This window comes from Sminthopsis crassicaudata, chromosome 1 (assembly GCF_048593235.1).
Source record: "Sminthopsis crassicaudata isolate SCR6 chromosome 1, ASM4859323v1, whole genome shotgun sequence".
In the NCBI taxonomy this organism is placed as follows: domain Eukaryota; kingdom Metazoa; phylum Chordata; class Mammalia; order Dasyuromorphia; family Dasyuridae; genus Sminthopsis; species Sminthopsis crassicaudata.
In genome coordinates, this window is record NC_133617.1 from 731724564 (window position 1) to 731742071 (window position 17508).

Consider the following 17508-nt stretch of genomic DNA (forward strand, 5'->3'; position numbering starts at 1 on the left):
ACAGTGACTAAGTGTCTGAGGCAAGATTTGAACTCAGATCTTAGTGCTTTTGTCTAAGTCCCCTGATATTCATCTGTGGGAGAGGGGTTCCACCTCATTTCTGCTATTCTTGTATAGAACTGTTTGTATATAGAAGCAGCTAGATGGCCCAGTGCAGAGAGTGCTGGGTATGGAGTTCAAAGGAAGGTTTGAGTTCAAATTCTATATCAAGCATTTAGTTGCTGAATAATCTTGGATAAATCAGAGTCTGCCTCAGTTTCTTCAGCTACAAAATGGAGATAATAATAGCACCTACCTCCCATGGTTGTTATGAGGTAAATGAGATAATATTTGTGAAATGCTTAATATAGTACTTGATAGAGTTTCTCCCTCCCTCCCTCCCTCCCTCCCTCCCTCCCTCCCTCCCTCCCTCCCTCCCTCCCTCCCTCCCTCCTTCCCTCCCTCCCTCCTTCCCTCCCTCCTTCCCTCCCTCCCTCCCTCCCTTCCTTCCTTCCTTCCTTCCTTCCTTCCTTCCTTCCTTCCTTCCTTCCTTCCTTCCTTCCTTCCTTCCTTCCTTCCTTCCTTCCTTCCTTCCTTCCTTCCTTCCTTCCTTCCTTCCACAGGAAAACTTCCAGTCTGCATTGGTAGAAGGCCTTTTTCCACTTGTAAACACCAATGAAATCACAAGTTTGGTCAAAATAAAGCATTATAACTTATACATTAACAAATGGGGAAAAAGTACTTAATAACAAATTATTTTTTAGAATTGGCCTTTCCTTAAACAAATTAAAGTGAGACCCTTTCCCTTCCGTGGATTCTGAGCACTGAATGATTAAATTACCCATTTGCAAAATTTGAATCTACAATTCTTTTGCTAATGGTTCATACAGAATTTCTAATAAAGATCAACATAATGCTCATTATTCCTTCCTTCTTTCTTGGGCTTTGGGAGTTTAATAGGTTCTAGAATAACTGAACCTTTAAGTAGGGATAGAGAAATTGTTGTTTGCCTCATTTACTCTTGTTAACTCACCCCTTCCAGGGAGATAACAGCAGCAATGGAATCCCCATTATTTGGTTTCTGATAGAAATATTGGAATGTCTCATTAGGACTTTTCTATCCCTGATAAAATATCCAGTATCCATTGAGCTAAATGGAGTATAGTTAGAGGATTAAAACTGGCTCTTATAAATTAGCTAGTTCAGTTCATTTTCCAAATTAATGTCTTGTTCTTATTAGATAAAAATAATTTTTCGCATGAATTTAAGTTTGTTAGAATCTAGCTAAAGGTACCACAGGTTTAGAAAGAGCACAGGGCCATGGGAAGAAAGCTGAACTTTAGAAATAAATTCCGCATCTGATACTCCTAGTTGTGTGACCATAGGCAACTAACTTGGTCTGTCTGAGGCTCAGTTGGAAGATGAAGATCATGGTTTAAGAGCTGGAAAGAAGTTCAAAGTTCATTTAATGACCCCCCCCTCCATTTTACACAAGAGATAACTGAAATCCCGCGAAATAAATAGATTTTTCAAAGGTAGAAGAGCCTCTGATGATTACTTTATTCTGTATCAGGCATTGTGCTAAGTACAGAAAAACAAACACATAGTATATATTAACAATAAGTATATGAAGTACAGAAATACATAGAAATGCTAAAAGAGCCTTCAGAAAGTTTACATTCTAAAAGTGAATGTTTTTGCACCTATCTCATGTACTTGATTTGAGCCTCAAACAGGAGAATATGTAAAAAAGCTAGAGAATTTTAAAGGCTATATAAATGTTATTTCTTACTATTGTTCTATTTTGGGAAAACTTGTGAAATCCTGCAGAATGACATCTTTTTCTAGATAATCTTGAAAAAAACAATCATAATTTATCAGAGTACTTTGGGTTTGTTAGAGCGTAGCTAGATATAGACAGGGAGGTGGTTCAGTGGATAGAGAACTTGACAAAAAGTCAGGAGGATCTGAGTTCAAATTTGATCTCAGATGCTTACTAGCTGAGGACCCTGCTCAAATCACTTACTCTCTATTTGCCTTCATCCACTGGAGAAGGAAATGGCAAATCATGCTCATTGTCTTTGCCAAGAAACCATGGCACCATATTCTATTTATGAAGTCATATACTACTGAACAGCAACAAAATCTAGATATTTCTAGGAAATTAATTACATTTTTAAAATTTAGATTTTAGATTAATTAATTTAAAGTTAAAAATTTAATTTAAAAAATCTGGGTTTAATGACCCCCTCCCCCCAAATAGAAAAAAGATGAACATTAATGTGAAAATACAAATCTCATATATATGGCTTGCTAAAAGTATATAAAAATATTCACTGATTTGAATTCAACATGTCACTTTCAATGTTCTGCTTCTTGGTATTTCCTTTAGTGTGCTCTCTCTCTCTCATCTCTCTCTCTCTCTCTCTCTCTCTCTCTCTCTCTCTCTCTCTGTCTCTCTGTCTCTGTCTGTCTCTGTCTCTGTCTCTGTCTCTGTCTGTCTCTGTCTCTGTCTCTCTCTGTCTCTGTCTCTCTCTGTCTCTGTCTCTCTGTGTCTCTCTCTGTGTCTCTCTCTCTCTCTCTGTCTCTCTCTGTGTCTATCTGTCTCTCTGTCTCTCTCTCTCTCTGTGTGTCTCTTTGTCTCTGTCTCTCTCTCAATTATGTGTTTTCTTAGATACTTCAATGACTTTATTTCCTTTTTGTTGGTGACTCTCTCAACATACTCACCACCCTCTTTAACACAAAAAAGAAAGCGTAATCATTGAATAAAACTGGCACAGTCAGGAGATCCAAACATTTGCCATGTCCCAAAATGCATCATTGTGCACCTTCTGTCCATCACCCCTCTATTAGGAGGTAGGTGGTTGGGAGCATTTTCCACCTATAGAATTAGAGTGAGAAATAAGCAAGGTTTGGGGATTTGCTGTTTTGTTCCTTTTTTTTTTTTTTTTTTTTTTTTCTCCGAGTAATTCAGATTTGCTGTCTAAATCAATACAATTATCCAGATAATTGCTGAGCTTGTCCCTTTCCTTGGCTCTGGCAGATAGAACCATGCATGTTTCCTGGGAAACAGCCTAGCCACCATTCCTTGCACCTGGGAGTTGGGAGGCAAGGCCAAACAATCAGCACTATCAGCTCCGCATAGTTCTTTCTGTTAATGAGCCAAACAGCCATCTTCCCATTAGGAAACAGCCAGCTTCCCCCTCGCTTGGACTCTCCCTCCCCAAATCCATAACCCTTTCTGCTGAGATGGAATCCCATTCATCATCCCCTCTGGAGCCCTCTCCCCAATCATTACACCATTTAGAAGAGTTCTGAAACAAAATCCTTTGCTCTTGTCAATCAGTTTTCAATATTGAGAAGTGTGGATTTGGAGGACTAATGACTAGAGAATTGATCCAAAAAGATACCTAACTCAGTGTCCTGGTAGGAAATAGTGGGGGCTAGTGGTGGGAAAACTGAATATGACTTCAGATGATCCAAGTTCAAATCCTGGCTTGGTCTCAGTTTCCTTAGGTGTGATATGAGGGACATATCACAAGGGATATGGATTTGTGGTCAAAGGATCTGGATTCTAATTATGGCTCCACCACATTCTCTGTGTGATATTGGTCATCGCCTTTTTTTTTTTTTTTTATTTTAGCTTTTTATTTACTAGATATATGCATGGGTAAATTTTCAGCATTGACAATTGCAAAACTTTCTATTCCAACTTTTCCCCTCCTCTCCCCACCCCCTCCCCCAGATGGCACCTTATTTTTGATCCTCAGTTTCTTCATCTCCAAGAAAAGAGAGTTGGGCTAAATGACCTCTAGTTAAAAAACCACGGTTCACTCGCTCCTTGCTAGTCAAAGCCCTGATTTGACTATGTAGAGCATCTCTCAATTCAAACATGGTAGAAGCAATATTTTTGGATGAGTTTTTGATGGATTTGCCCAGTCCAGTCTGACTGGTGGATTTATTCTCCACAGTTGGATTAGTCTTGTGTGCAGACCCAGCCTAAAGCATCCCTGCATTTCCAACTACTTTCTTCCGCTGCTTTGGAATTTATTTATATTATTCTTATTTTTAGCTTTTCACTGCTTATTAAAGTGACTGACCCTGGAGGACTTTTTATCATGGGAAATATAAAGATCTTCCTCATCAATGTAAACAACAAGATCCCTGTTCTCACCTGCAGGTAAGGAAATGAAATGTTGTTTAACTTTGGCCTTGATAATTAAATATGGAAATAAGATGAAATTCATTATTAAACTTTTTTGCATTTTGAAGGCTTTGGTAGGGAGTGGGGAGGAAGTAAATGTAAAATTACAATGAAAAACAAACTGATTAATTTTTTTTCCTACAGTGGGAAAACTCCCTAAGATATAAAAAAGTCCCTAAATAAAAAGGATTTTATTATTGGAAGTAAAAGATCTTCAAAGAGAGAAATGCCTTTGAAATTCTATTGGAAGGATGTCATATATATTGAGTGCATTGCCAGGGCAACACATCCTTTGATTCACTGGCCAGAGCTGTCCAGCTGCATTCTCTGCCCAAGAAAATCCCCATGTTTAATGTCATTTCCAAAGAACTTATAAAACCATTCTGGTGATCAAGAATTTTAAGTGCCAAGTCTACTTTTCAGGAAAAATAAAAGCCCTGCACTTTGTCCAATGCTGCTCTCCTATTCTTTCCTTTAAATAAGTTTATTTAACATCAAAGACGGCGTCCTGACTCCTATCCTGGTGAACTCAAACACTAGTACCGAAGGCAATATCACACTTGATGAAGAAACTCCACTGGGAAAAACTCTGGGTTCCTGTCAAGCTACTGATGAAGACCAGATGGGGCGTGTTACCTTTGAACTGGACCCAGGGAATAGATACTTTGCTATTGACAAAGGTGGGTCAGGAATTGGTCCTGGGTCTTGGAAGCAGGCAAAACGTTAGGTGTTGAGGGGCAGCTAGGTGGGGCAGTGGATGAACCATCAGTCCCTAAAGTTCAAATCTGACTTTAGAGGCTTAACACTTCCTAGCTGGTGACCCTGGGCAAGTCACTTAACTCAAATTGCCAAAAAAAATCAAGAATTGGATGTAGAGTCTGAAGACTTTTTTTTTAATTTTTTATTTTTTTTTTACTTCTTACCTGTATTACCTTAAATACCAACTTAAATCCTCAATGCCTCACTTCTTCATGTGTAAAATCAGAAGGTTGGACTAGATTGTTTCTAAGCATCCTTTTAACTCTAAATTTAAGTATTCATTCATGATGTTTTGTGCCTGGTATAGTCTCTAGGTGGTACCAAAATTAATAAATAAAGATTTATTAAGTGTTTACCATATGCCAGGCACTGTTCTAACGGTTGACATGCAAAGAAAAAGCAAAACCAATCCCCAAGGAGCTCATGCTCTAATGGCCCCTGTTCAGGCTTAAGAACTGAGACTTTTTGATTTTAATGAAACTGGTTTGATTCCTGGAAACTCTCAACTGGAATTCCCAGACTCATCCTACCAACATAAAAACTGTGTAGACAACCTGCAGTGAGTCACAATGACCAAATCATTCAATTTCTTGGCACTGTCAAAGTGGTTTGCCATCAGAAATGGGTATGATTTTATCAGTGGGAAGGCCATTGAAAATGCTATGTTGCCACCTGTTTTTACCCTGCATCCTGAGGGGCGTGGGACCTTTTCCTATGACTTGCAGCTGAAACCTTCTATATATAGCGTCTCCACCATTACAATGTGAGCGCCTTGAGAAAAGGGATTGTCGTAGTTATCCATTTGAATCTCTAGCATTCAACACAGTCAGTGTTTAATAAATGCTTTTTCCCTCATTCTTTCACTTGGATTTTTCCTTCTGTTTCTCTTCTCTCTCTCCCTCCCTCTTCATCTCTTCCCTTAAACTCTCCCTCTCTCTTGCAACCTCTCCCTCTTTTTCCTTTTCTCTGTGGGAAAACAAAACAAAATAAAACAAAAACCTTGAAGAATGAACTTTCTTTTTGATGCCTTACAACAAGGATTTAGGATTAGGGCAGCTTTTGCAATAACTTCAGCTGTACAAGAACAGTGAAATCAAAATGTGGAGCACTTAATAAGATAACTTATCTTAAGGAATGGTTGTGAGGAGATGTTGGGTAGAGATGGGGGCTGAATGACTCACAGGCAGGTAGTTCATTGCCTGAATTCACTAGCTAGATGCTCAGCTTTCTTTCAAAAATTTTTTTAAAAGTTATTTTACATATATTTTAACATTTAAACAAATTTTCCTCAGTTACATGTAAAAAAACAACTTTCTTTTTGTTATACATATACATTCATTTTTTTTTTTTTACACTGTCCTTATGAATCATGTTGGGAGAAAAAAATCAGAATAAAAGGGAACAGCCATGAGAGAAAAAACAGAAGAAAAAAGGGGAAAAAGGGACTATAGTATGTGTTGATTTACATCAGTCTCCATAGTTCTCTCTATATGGATGGCATTTTCTGCCCAAAGTTTATTGTGATTGCCTTGGATCACTGAACCACTGAGAAAAACCAAGGCTGTCATAGTTGATCATCATATGTTGTTACTATTAATGTATACAATGTATTCCTGATTCTGCTTGTTTTGCTCAGTATCAGTTCATGTAAATCTTTCCAGGCTTTTCTAGAATTAGCATTTTAAAAAATAGAACAATAATATTCCATTACAGGGGCAGCTAGGTGGTGCAGTGCATAGAGCACCAGCCCTGAAGTCAGGAGGACCCGAGTTCAGATCTGGTCTCAGACACTTAACACTTCCTAGCTGTGTGTCCCTGGGCAAGTCACTTAACCCCAGTCTCAGGGGAAAAAATAATATTCCATTACTTTCATATCCCATAACTTAGCCATTCCCCAATTGGTGGGAATCAACTCATTTTCCAATTCTTTGCCATTACAAAAAGAGCTGGGACAAACATTTGGCACATGAGGGCTCTTTTCCCTCTTTTATAATTTCCTTGGGATACAGACTCAGTAGGGCACTGCTGGGTCAAAGTATTTGCAAAGTTTTATAGTACTTTGGGCATAGTTCCAAATTGCTCTTTGGAATGATTGGATCATTTCCCAATTGCACCAACAATGAAATGCTCAACTTTCTACTTTAGTTTGCCCATAGATGAAACAAAATGATTTTCTGGATTATTTTTTAGTAAGGTATGAAAATATTGAAACATATCATAGGATTCTCTCCAACCCCCTCCCCCCACAAATTTTATATTTTGGCACTTAGGTAGCACAAAGGATAGAGAGCTGAATCTGGAGTCAGGAAAACTCCTCTTCCTAAATTCAAATATGGTCTCAGCCACTTAGTAGCTGTATGACTCTGGGCAAGTTACTTAATCTTGTTTGCCTCAGTTTCTTCACCTGTAAAATGAGCTGGAAAAGGAAATGACACATCACTCTAGTATCTTTGCCAAGGAAATCCCAAATGGGGTCATAAAGAATTGGACATGAGTGGACAAAAACTTGTGTGGAATTAACAGAATGAAGGGTTTTTGTTTTGTTTTGTTTTTTTTTTTTTTTTCCTCTGAGGCTGGGGTTAAGTGACTTGCCCAGGGTCACACGGCAACTCGGGTCCTCCTGAATTTAGGGCTGGTGCTCTATCCACTGCGCCACCTAGCTGACTCCCCTTTACATACCATTATGTTATAAATGCCCAGGTGGATTATCTTGATCCTTGCTAGGATAATTCCCCCTTCTTTTGAGTATTGTCCTATGCCTAGATGTCTCCTGTCCTTGAACATCTTATCTTGATCCCTATTCTGTCAATCTTAAATTATGATTCTTTTCTGGAATAATGGCTTGTCCATCCTCCCAGTGTCCTTGCCCCCCTTATCCACCTTTGTTTCCCCTAAAGTTAACAGCTGTTAGGATAAATTTGTGTACTCAGGTTTTGTATTCTGTTTGCAAACCCTAGTTAGCTAAAACTCTATATAATTCTCTCTGCCTCTGTTTACCTGCACCAAGTGCTTTGAACTATAGTCCCACTTGATCAGCTAGCTTAAACTCTCCACGTTAAAATTAAAAACAAATCTCACTTGCCTCAGTTTCTCTGGTATTGCAAGAAGTGGATGAATTTATAGTTTAACTCAGTACTCACTTAGCATCAGTCTCACCTGTTCCAAAGCCACCCCAGGCTGTGTCTTTTCTTCTTCTTCTTCTTCTTCTTCTTCTTCTTCTTCTTCTTCTTCTTCTTCTTCTTCTTCTTCTTCTTCTTCTTCTTCTTCTTCTTCTTCTTCTTCTTCTTCTTCTTCTTCTTCTTCTTCTTCTTCTTCTTCTTCTTCTTCTTCTTCTTCTTCTTCTTCTTCTTCTTCTTCTTCTTCTTCTTCTTCTTCTTCTTCTTCTTCTCCTTCTTCTTCTTCTTCTCCTTCTTCTTCTTCTTCTTCTCCTTCTTCTTCTTCTTCTTCTCCTTCTTCTTCTTCTTCTTCTCCTTCTTCTTCTTCTCCTTCTTCTTCTTCTTCTTCTTCTTCTTCTTCTTCTTCTTCTTCTTCTTCTTTTCTTCTTTCTTCTTTCTTCTTTCTTCTTTCTTTTTCTTCTTCTTCTTTTTTTTTTAAATAATAATAGTTTTTATTTACCAGATATTTGCATGGGTAATTTCACAACATTGACAATTGCCAAAACTTTTTTTTTTCCAATTTTTCCCCTCCTCCCCTCCCCCAGATGGCAGGTCGTGTGTCTTAGCTTCTAAAGGCTTTCCTGTTGGTCAGGTAGCAACATCTGGTTTGAAATTCTGGCTCCAAGGTCTGCATGGCTCTGGCTCCAGCTCCAATGTATGAGACTATGTATATCTAGAGTTGAAAAAGACAAATGAAATAAGACCAAATCCTTCAGCTCTTTCTCAGTTAATTGCATTGAGTGAATGAGATGTTGACTCTAGATGCCACTGAGGGGAAGAGAGGGAGGCAAGGGAGGAAGGGAAAGAGGGAGGGATGAAGGAAGAGTGAAGAGAGAGAGACAGAGAGAGACAGAGAGACAGAGACAGAGAGAGACAGAGACAGAGAGAGACAGAGAGAGACAGAGAGAGACAGAGAGAGACAGAGAGACAGAGACAGAGAGAGACAGAGAGACAGAGACAGAGACAGAGAGAGACAGAGAGACAGAGACAGAGACAGAGACAGAGACAGAAACAGACATGCAGCCAGATAGACAAAGTCTGGTAGCTTTAATCATTCAACCAATTTCACCCGTGTTGTAGATGAATGCAGAATGAAGCAGGTCCTTCACATCTCCTATTTTGATGTCTCTACTTTAGGTGATCTTGGCACACACCAAAACTTTATTATATTCATTTATATTAGACTTTTTTGGAAAGATTTCCCAGGACTTATGTGTGTGGTGAGGATTTTTTGAAGGATGCCATTCCCCTTTTGTAATGAAATGTCTTGATGTTGCAGAGCGTGGGACTGTGATGGTGGTTAATCGTCTGGATCTGGAGGAGGCTGACTTTGTGAGTGTCCAGTCCTTTACCATTAAGGCATGTGATGAAGACAAGCAATGTGCAGCTGTTCCTGTGGTGGTGTACATTCATGGGATCAATGATAATCCACCATTCTGTGATAAGTATTTGTACAGGTGAGTCCAAGATGGAGAAAGAGAAGAAGTAAGAGTTAGGAGTCAGGTACCTATTGGAGTAGTCAAGTACAGTGAGTTTCTTGACAATATGTAAATTCTCTAATTCTCCCATTAATGCCTTTTAGCAGGACATGTCCAATATTGAAAACATGGTCACCTAGACCAGATTCCCTCACCCTTACCCCTAGAGCATTTTCTTTCATTTCTTAATGAGTTCAGTGCTTTGTTTGTTGAAGTTGGAAAGAGACCCTAAAAGTCTGGGGTCACAGATCAGTGTTGTGAGGTGTTTCAAAAGGATTTGCAGGCATGAACACATTTCCTGGTCAAGGGGCAAATTTTTATTGTGATTGTAACATCAATTGTGTTGCAAAAGAATTTAGCAAAGCACCAAGAGAAAGAAGACTCCTTTATCCAGCTTTCTATCATTGACAGGCTAATTCTCTGGCCCATGGGCAGGGCCAGAGAGTGGTCTCCAGAATTTGGTTCTTACTGATCAATAGATGATCACTATTGTCTCAGGAGTTTGGCCCCGAGACCAGAAGCTATCTGACCAGAAGCTAGTCAGAATCACACAGCTTACTTGGGTGTGGGAATTTCCTGAGGCAGCCTCCAAAGCCAGAAGTTAGAACACAAGTCCCCCTAAGATCAGGAGACCTCAAAATCATTGCTGTCTCCCCTAGAAGCTACTTTACATCAGGTTCACTGTCTTTCTCTCCATTCTAATTCCTCTCATTTTAAGAGGACTTCACTATACTTACTGGTATTCTCACAAAGGCCTAATTTCCCATTTCCTCAATCTTCCAAATTCCCATGATTTACTTTTCCATTTTATTTCATCTACATACAGGGATGGTGACACTTTTGACCTTAAGCAACATCTACAAGTATTTTATTTCTGTCTTCAAGTACACTGAATTTCCTTTATTTGATCATTGTATTTTATCCCTCTATTTTCCTTATTCCTCATTCCTCCTAAGCCTACATGAGACCATATCCTCTCCATTCCTTATTAATTTCTTAAGCCATCACCCTGGTTCAGTTATGCTCAGATCTCTTCTCCATTTCAATCCCTCTTTGAATCAGTTTGGCATTATATTACCTTTCTCTCTCTCTCCAACCCCCTTTTCCTTTGTTCTATTGATGATCATATCTTATCAAGCTCTAACCCTGGAGGATTTCCACCCTTTGCCTCTTTTGCTTCTATTCATGTGCTGTTTTAACTGAGTAGTACTCATAGATTTGTATATCAGATGCTTTGCTTCCTCTCACAGTCTTGTTAATTTAATTATTTATCAGAAAGGGGAATATGGAAACATCTTGCAGATTGGGGGTCTTTAAATTCTATGAAGTAGATGAGAATTTGAGATCCTTGGCCCTTGAATTATTTTCCACTTTTAAAGCAGGTTACCCTAAGGAAAGTTTTGAAACCTAACACCTAAATGAATAGTTCTTAACAGGATTTGGGAATCCAAAGAAAATAAAACTCTGGGGATTAGACGTTGGAGAAGCTGGATTTGATATATAGCATTACCAGCTATTACTTGTGTGAATTTAGACTAATTTTTCTCTTTACCATGATCCATAAATGAGGGAGTTGGAGTAGAAAACTTTTGAGGGCCCCCCTCTCTCTAAATTTATGTTTTGGCTATGGGTTCTTCTTTTGGGGAACATTTTCCTGGGCATTTTTTAGTCACATATCAGCAGAATGTGAGTTTCTAGAAAGCAGGGATTGTTTCATTCTTACTTTCATACTATCAGCATCTAGCACGCAGTACCTTGTATATAATGAGTTCTTAATAAATTCTTACTAAATCATTATATTTAATTGTTTGTCTCTGTGAACTACTCAGGGGAAGTGACTGACTCTTTAAGACTATATTACAATACATTATGATAATTTGTACATACTAAAATATTCAAATAGACCTGTGATCTCACTGATGTTAATTTTTCCTCCAATGATTTAAATGTGATCAATAATCAATTATTAATGAAATTATTTTAATTAAATGGTAAAAATTTAGTAAATCGTCACTTATTCATATCTGTTCATTCTATGTTATTCATCCACGGACTCCCGTAAATTTGCCATCCTGTTCTACCTACCATGTTGGATATATTCTTTTCTCTTTTTTGACATTACAAGGATGCCAAAAGAATACTTACAATTTTTACTTGTCATTCTTTGCCCTCATCATGGGACTGGCCCTTATTTTTTAGTCATATATTTCCCTGATAATATCATTTAATTCCTGTTCTTTGAAGTTACTCATTGGACATATATTGTAATGTTATCTCACAGTGCTTGTTATTAAGCAGTGCATATACAAAGCAGAAAAAACTTACATACTCCTTATCCTTAAGAACCTTACAGTCTAAATAAGGGGCAATGCATTATGGCCATAGCTTATTTCTTCTGAAATTATTTTCTTTTTCGTTTATTGATTTATTTTATCTCAGTAGAATGTAAACACCTGAAGAGCACAGACTGTTTCATTCATTCCCCTATACTATTGATAGAGGGGTATTTTTCTAGGGGAAACATTGCAGTGATGAGATCCCCTTACATTAGAGTGCTACTGTTCTAATAATCTTGTCTGTCAGTGATACTAAAGTCTTCTGGTCTTAGGATAGTTTTATAAACATTGTCGACTGTCAGATCATCTGCTGGTCCATGATAACCAAGTTCCTGAGACAATAGTGAAAAGAGCACTCCTCAGTTCTACCTCTGGATCATAAAATTAGCATATCAGTGATATGAAGAACTGGATAAATTTGTCTCCTTGTTCCTGGTTCTTTGCTAAATCCTTTTGGCACTTAGCCCAATTCAATTGGTGTTAGACTTTGCCTCTTAACTTGGAGTTGGGTTCAAGTCTTTTGAGACACCCCATGACCCCAATGTGGAGTCTCTAAATCTCACCATTATGGGCCTTTTCATTGTCCCATGGGCAACAATAATTTTTAGTTCTTAGAAGGGTGCTGGACTGATACTTTTGAAAACTTCCGGTTTTAAAGAATGTTTATTCTGAAGGCGTGTTTCTCTTAATTTTTGAAGTTATACAGGCATCGAGGTGATTGCAAATAAAACAGTTGTTGCTAAAGTGATGTGCCATGACCTTGACAAGTCCCCGGATGTGCTTCAGTATATTCCTAATAGCGGACCACTCGGTGAGGGAGAGTTGTTTGAACAAGTACCAGACTTAAACAATATCATCTGGGTGAGTATCAATTACCCGAGAAGATAATATGGTATAAGGGAATAATTGGAGCTCAGAAAGCTCGAGTTCTGATTAATCTTGGCTTGGCCATTTACAAGGTGTATAAACTTTTGTTACATGGGGTGTTCAGGGGAGGACCTGCTGAGCCTTTTCAAGGTTGCTCACCCATCTTTGGTGTCTACCTGTCACCAGGTGGCTTCTCACTTGTGGCTCCAAGAAGCTATAATGTCTATAATGTGTGCAGTAGCCACATCCCCCTAACATCATCAGGACAGATAGTTAAACCAGCTGAAAGGCTTCAAACTTGTTGGTGAGTTAAGGGGGTGTCTACCCTGAGCATATGAAGACTTCTCTTGGTAGAATGGGTAGATGAGCATAATTTATTCCAGTGGCCATGAAGGCAGCCAAAGCAGATGCGACTGGGTGCTTAGAGTTTGCTCAGACATCAAGGATGCTGAAGTTACTCACTACATCCAAGGCCATTGCCTTTTTTTTTTTTTTTTTTTGCAAGACAATTAGGGTTAAGTGACTTGCCCAGAGTCACACAGCTAGTAGTAAATATTAAGTGTTTCAGACCAGATTTGAATTCTGGTCCTTCTGACTCCAGGATAGACTCTAGTCTAATCACTGTGCTTTCTAGCTGCCCCACCATTGCCCCTTTTGACTTTTGTCTCGCTATTGGATTTTAATGACTCTGAAAGATAAGACTTTGTGCATCTTTGCTTTAGTTGATGATAACATCCGTCTTCTCTGAAAATGAAGGGCAAACAATGGCCTCGGCATCTAATTTCTCTAGGTCTTAATTTCCTCACTTGTAAAATGAAGGGTGGGATGGGTTGTGCATAATTCACCTCTAGGCCCCTTCTAGGTTTAAATCTATGATCCTATGAATAAATCATCCTCATTTCAGATGAGTCCTATTTTTTGCCAGTGGGCACAGAGAGAAAAGAAGTGATTTGAAGGCAAAAGTACTAGCTCCTTAAATGCCTGGAAAGTTAATTACTCAATCAATGCCTCTATGTCTCCCTTAATTTTCTTCTTTGTGAAATGAGAACAATAGATTCTGTCCCCTAATTAATTAAGGAAAAGGAACTGGGGACCATGAAGTAGCTTGATTTCCTGAGGGATAAACTCTGAACAGCCAGGACAATGAGGCTAGGTTTCCTGGTACTGAGAACTATCAACTTGTCAACCTCCCAACCCCTACACTTATATCTTCTGGACTTTCTATTGATGGAGGATCCACACTGAAGGGAGTGAAAGTGCTTAATTGTTCTTTAACTAGTTGGAACTCTTCCCCTGAAGACATTTTATCCTTCTGCTACCCAGCTGTTGCTTATTTTCCCTTTTATTCTACATACTAATTTTTGATTGCTTGGAGTAACTTTTTCCTATTTCCAAACATTGGGGAACCAGCCCCATTTGTTATTAGTTATGGCTGAGGAAAGCTATTGATCAACTTTCTCTCACTGGGACCAACCTCTAACTTCCTTAATAGATTTTGGATGTCAGGGGTTGAGCTTTCATCCACTTCTCTCCCTCTCTCCTCTCTCTCTCTCTCTCTCTCTCTCTCTCTCTCTCTCTCTCTCTCTCTCTCTCTCTCTCTCTCCCTCTCTCTCTCTCTCTCTCTCTCTCTCTCTCTCTCTCTCTCTCTCTCTCTCTCCTCTCTCTCTCTCTCTCTCTCTCTCTCTCTCTCTCTCTCTCTTTCTCCTCTCTCTCTTTCTCTTTCTCTCTTCTTTCTCTCTCTTTCTCTCTCTCTCTCTGTCTCTGTCTGTCTCTCCGTATCTCTCTCTGTCTCTCTCTCTCTTTTTTTCTTTCTCTCTCTCTCTGTCTCTCTCTCTCTCTTTCTCTCTCTGTCTGTCTCTCTTCTCTCTCTCTTTTTTCTCTTTCTGTCTCTGTCTCTCTTTCTTTCTCTCTCTCTCTCTCTCTCTCTCTCTCTCTCTCTCTCTCTCTCTCTCTCTCTCTTTCTCTCTCTCTTCATTTTAGAAACACTCATTCCATGGTGAGAGTAGTAAAAAGAGGAGTGGACCATAAGATTGTAGAGTGGGTTTGGAAGAGATCTCAAATGCCTTTAATTTACCATTTTACTTTAAAGTTTAGGCCATGGAGTGCCATGGAAGTTAAATTACTTGGTCAAGAGTCACAGATAGAAACATCAAAAGTGTTTTTCTGCCATTGATTTGTACATCACCATGATGAAACAAAAAAACCCAGGAGATCTACACTTGTCTCATTGGCAAAATGATGTGGATTGGCTAATGGAGCTTTAAGATCTTCCTTTTAGCCCCAATGTCCTATGATTCTGCTATCTTACCTCTTATTAAAAATAATAAAAAACTTTATCAAATTGTGTCATTTCTTGAATACTTCAATTCTCCTCCAAATCAAATTTAGGCAAGGTTTTGTTTTAATACTGAAGTTGAATCCATAAGGTAAAATATTTAGCAAATCAGTCAGTAAAATCCAAACACCCAGATGTTTGCTGTCATGTAAACACAGGCTGGCTTACTTCTACCAGGACAGGTGCTAACATTGCTGGTATGAATACAACAACATTGGGTTGTATTTGGAGTGTGTGGTGCAGCATTGCTTAGAGGTGAAATGGAGTTATATCAAGAAATCATTTGGTGCTTCCATTGGATGTGGATTCAGGAGGGTACCATCTTTCACCAAATTCTTTACATTGGTGGACCTTTTTTTTTTTTTTTGTGTGTGTATTCCTAGGATATTCATGCGCTTTCTTGGGAGGTAGTGGGTTCTGCCCTCTTAGAGTCCTTCAAACAAATGATGGATAAGCACTTGCCAGGTATATTGGAATTCTGTTTTTTTCTTTTCTTTTCATTTAAAAGTTGGACTAGAAGGACCCTGAGGCCTTTTCTAAGTCTGAAATTTCTCTGATTCATGGGATCACAGTCTGTGAATTATACTATTCAATTCATTATAATGCAGTTTAATTCTAATCAATTTAATTCAATTCAACAGCATCCATTAAATCCTACCGTGTACAAATCACTGTGCAAGGAGAGGCAGCTTGGTGCCAAGACAAGCTCTCTAATCCTGATATACCGCTTTCAGATTTGTAAAGTGATTTACAAAATATTATCTCCTTTGGTCTTCACCATAGCCTTGGGAAGTGGCTTCTATTAACAAATGATAAATAAACACTTATCAAGTGTATTGTAATGGAGTTCTGATTTTTTTCTTTTCTTTTCCTATAATGGTTGGACTAGAAGGACCCTGAGGTTTTTTCTAACTCTGAAATTTCTGTGATTCATGGGATCACAATCTGTGAATTATACTATTCAATTCAACTCAATATAATGCAGTTTAATTCAATTCAACAGCATCCCTTAAATTCTACTGTGTACAAATCACTGTTCAAGGAAAGGCAGCTTGCTGCAGAGACAAGCTATCTAATCCTTCTATACTGCTTTCAGTTTTGTAAAGTGCTTTAAAAATATTTTCTCCTTTGGTCATCACCACAGCCTTGGGAAGTGGCTTCTATTATTATGGCCATTTCATAGAACACTGATTCTGGAACATGAAGGCATATTAAAGTTCCATCTCTGTCTCTTATTTATAGTGTAGCCAAAAGCAAATTGTTTAGCCTTTCTTAGCCTCATTAATAATAAAAGTATTAACAATGTTTGCATCATTTTTTGTATCAAATGTTTTTCTGGATTGTCTTCTAGATAGTTTAAAAAAATCTTTAAGCTATTATATGGTGTCTGTATTAAATGCTAGGTATACGAAGATGAAAATTGACAGAGCTCCTACCTTGAAGCAAGATGTAATTTAAATAAGTGGGTCAGGTCTTATTAGGTAATTGTGGCTATAATGTTATTTCTTCTGAAATTATTTTTCTTTTCATTTATTGATTTATTTTATCTCAGGAGAATATAAATGCTAGGAAGGCTGAGTCTATTTCCCACCCTATCCCCACTTATATCTATAGGACCCAGCCAGCAGAATATTTTGTACATAAATGTTTACTGTACTAAGTATTCCTATTATTATGGCCTATTCTCCAAGGTGACCAAAGACTTGGATTACGAAAAGCCAGAGCCTCCTGCCGTGGGTCATACCTATGAGATGATGCTTTCTGTCTTCGATGGCACCAGGCCCTCCCACACAAGTAAGCTCATCCAAAAGTTACCAAGGGGTTTCTAGTTGTTCTCTCAATCAAATTATGCTTAAAACCTTGAGATCAAGCCAACTTTTCTCATTTTCATCTTGGAATGTCAAAAGTACATTTAATGAGAAAGTCGAGGTAAAGAAAAGGAGCAATAGGAAAACTCCCTTTGGGAATCTTCATTAGATTAGGGAAACAGCTATGATCATCTCCTTGGACCTTTTAAGTTCCCAGCAGAAGTTGGAGCGATGTTGCGTATTGTTTGTAGGTTCTCTGGAGCTAGGAGTACCTGTAAAATATAGCTTCTGTGTTCTTTGCTCTCATACCTGGCTAATTTCCGCCCAGTGTTGCCAAAGATTTATTATCTGAAAACATCCATATGTTTGCTATCATGTGGACTTAGCTTTTGTTTGATTGAGTGATTTTTTTTTTGTTATTATAGTTTTAATATTTTGGCATCAGGAAATGCTGTCATAATTTGAAGAAATCATAGCAAACCCACCCTCAAAGAGCAATACATGGATCTACAATACTACTCTCTGGATCAGGAAGATGAATCTAATAAGATGAAATTTAGTGGAGGAAAAAAAGCAAAATCTCATCT

At 38.4% G+C, this 17508-nt stretch overlaps 1 protein-coding gene across 5 annotated transcripts in view; it reads left to right on the forward strand.

The window, feature by feature from the left end:
* Positions 1-17508, forward strand: part of LOC141551944 (cadherin-related family member 3-like) — a 119472-nt gene that overhangs the window by 69522 nt on the left and 32442 nt on the right. For all 5 annotated transcript variants that reach the window (XR_012485024.1, XR_012485025.1, XM_074284202.1 and 2 more), the window contains exons 6-10: positions 4052-4159; positions 4667-4863; positions 9377-9554; positions 12610-12772; positions 16805-16907. Coding sequence is in view for 3 of the 5 variants with exons in the window: in XM_074284202.1 (XP_074140303.1) it covers positions 4052-4159; positions 4667-4863; positions 9377-9554; positions 12610-12772; positions 16805-16907 (749 nt within the window). In the remaining 2 variants the exon portion in view is untranslated. The remainder of the gene's footprint in view (positions 1-4051; positions 4160-4666; positions 4864-9376; positions 9555-12609; positions 12773-16804; positions 16908-17508) is intronic.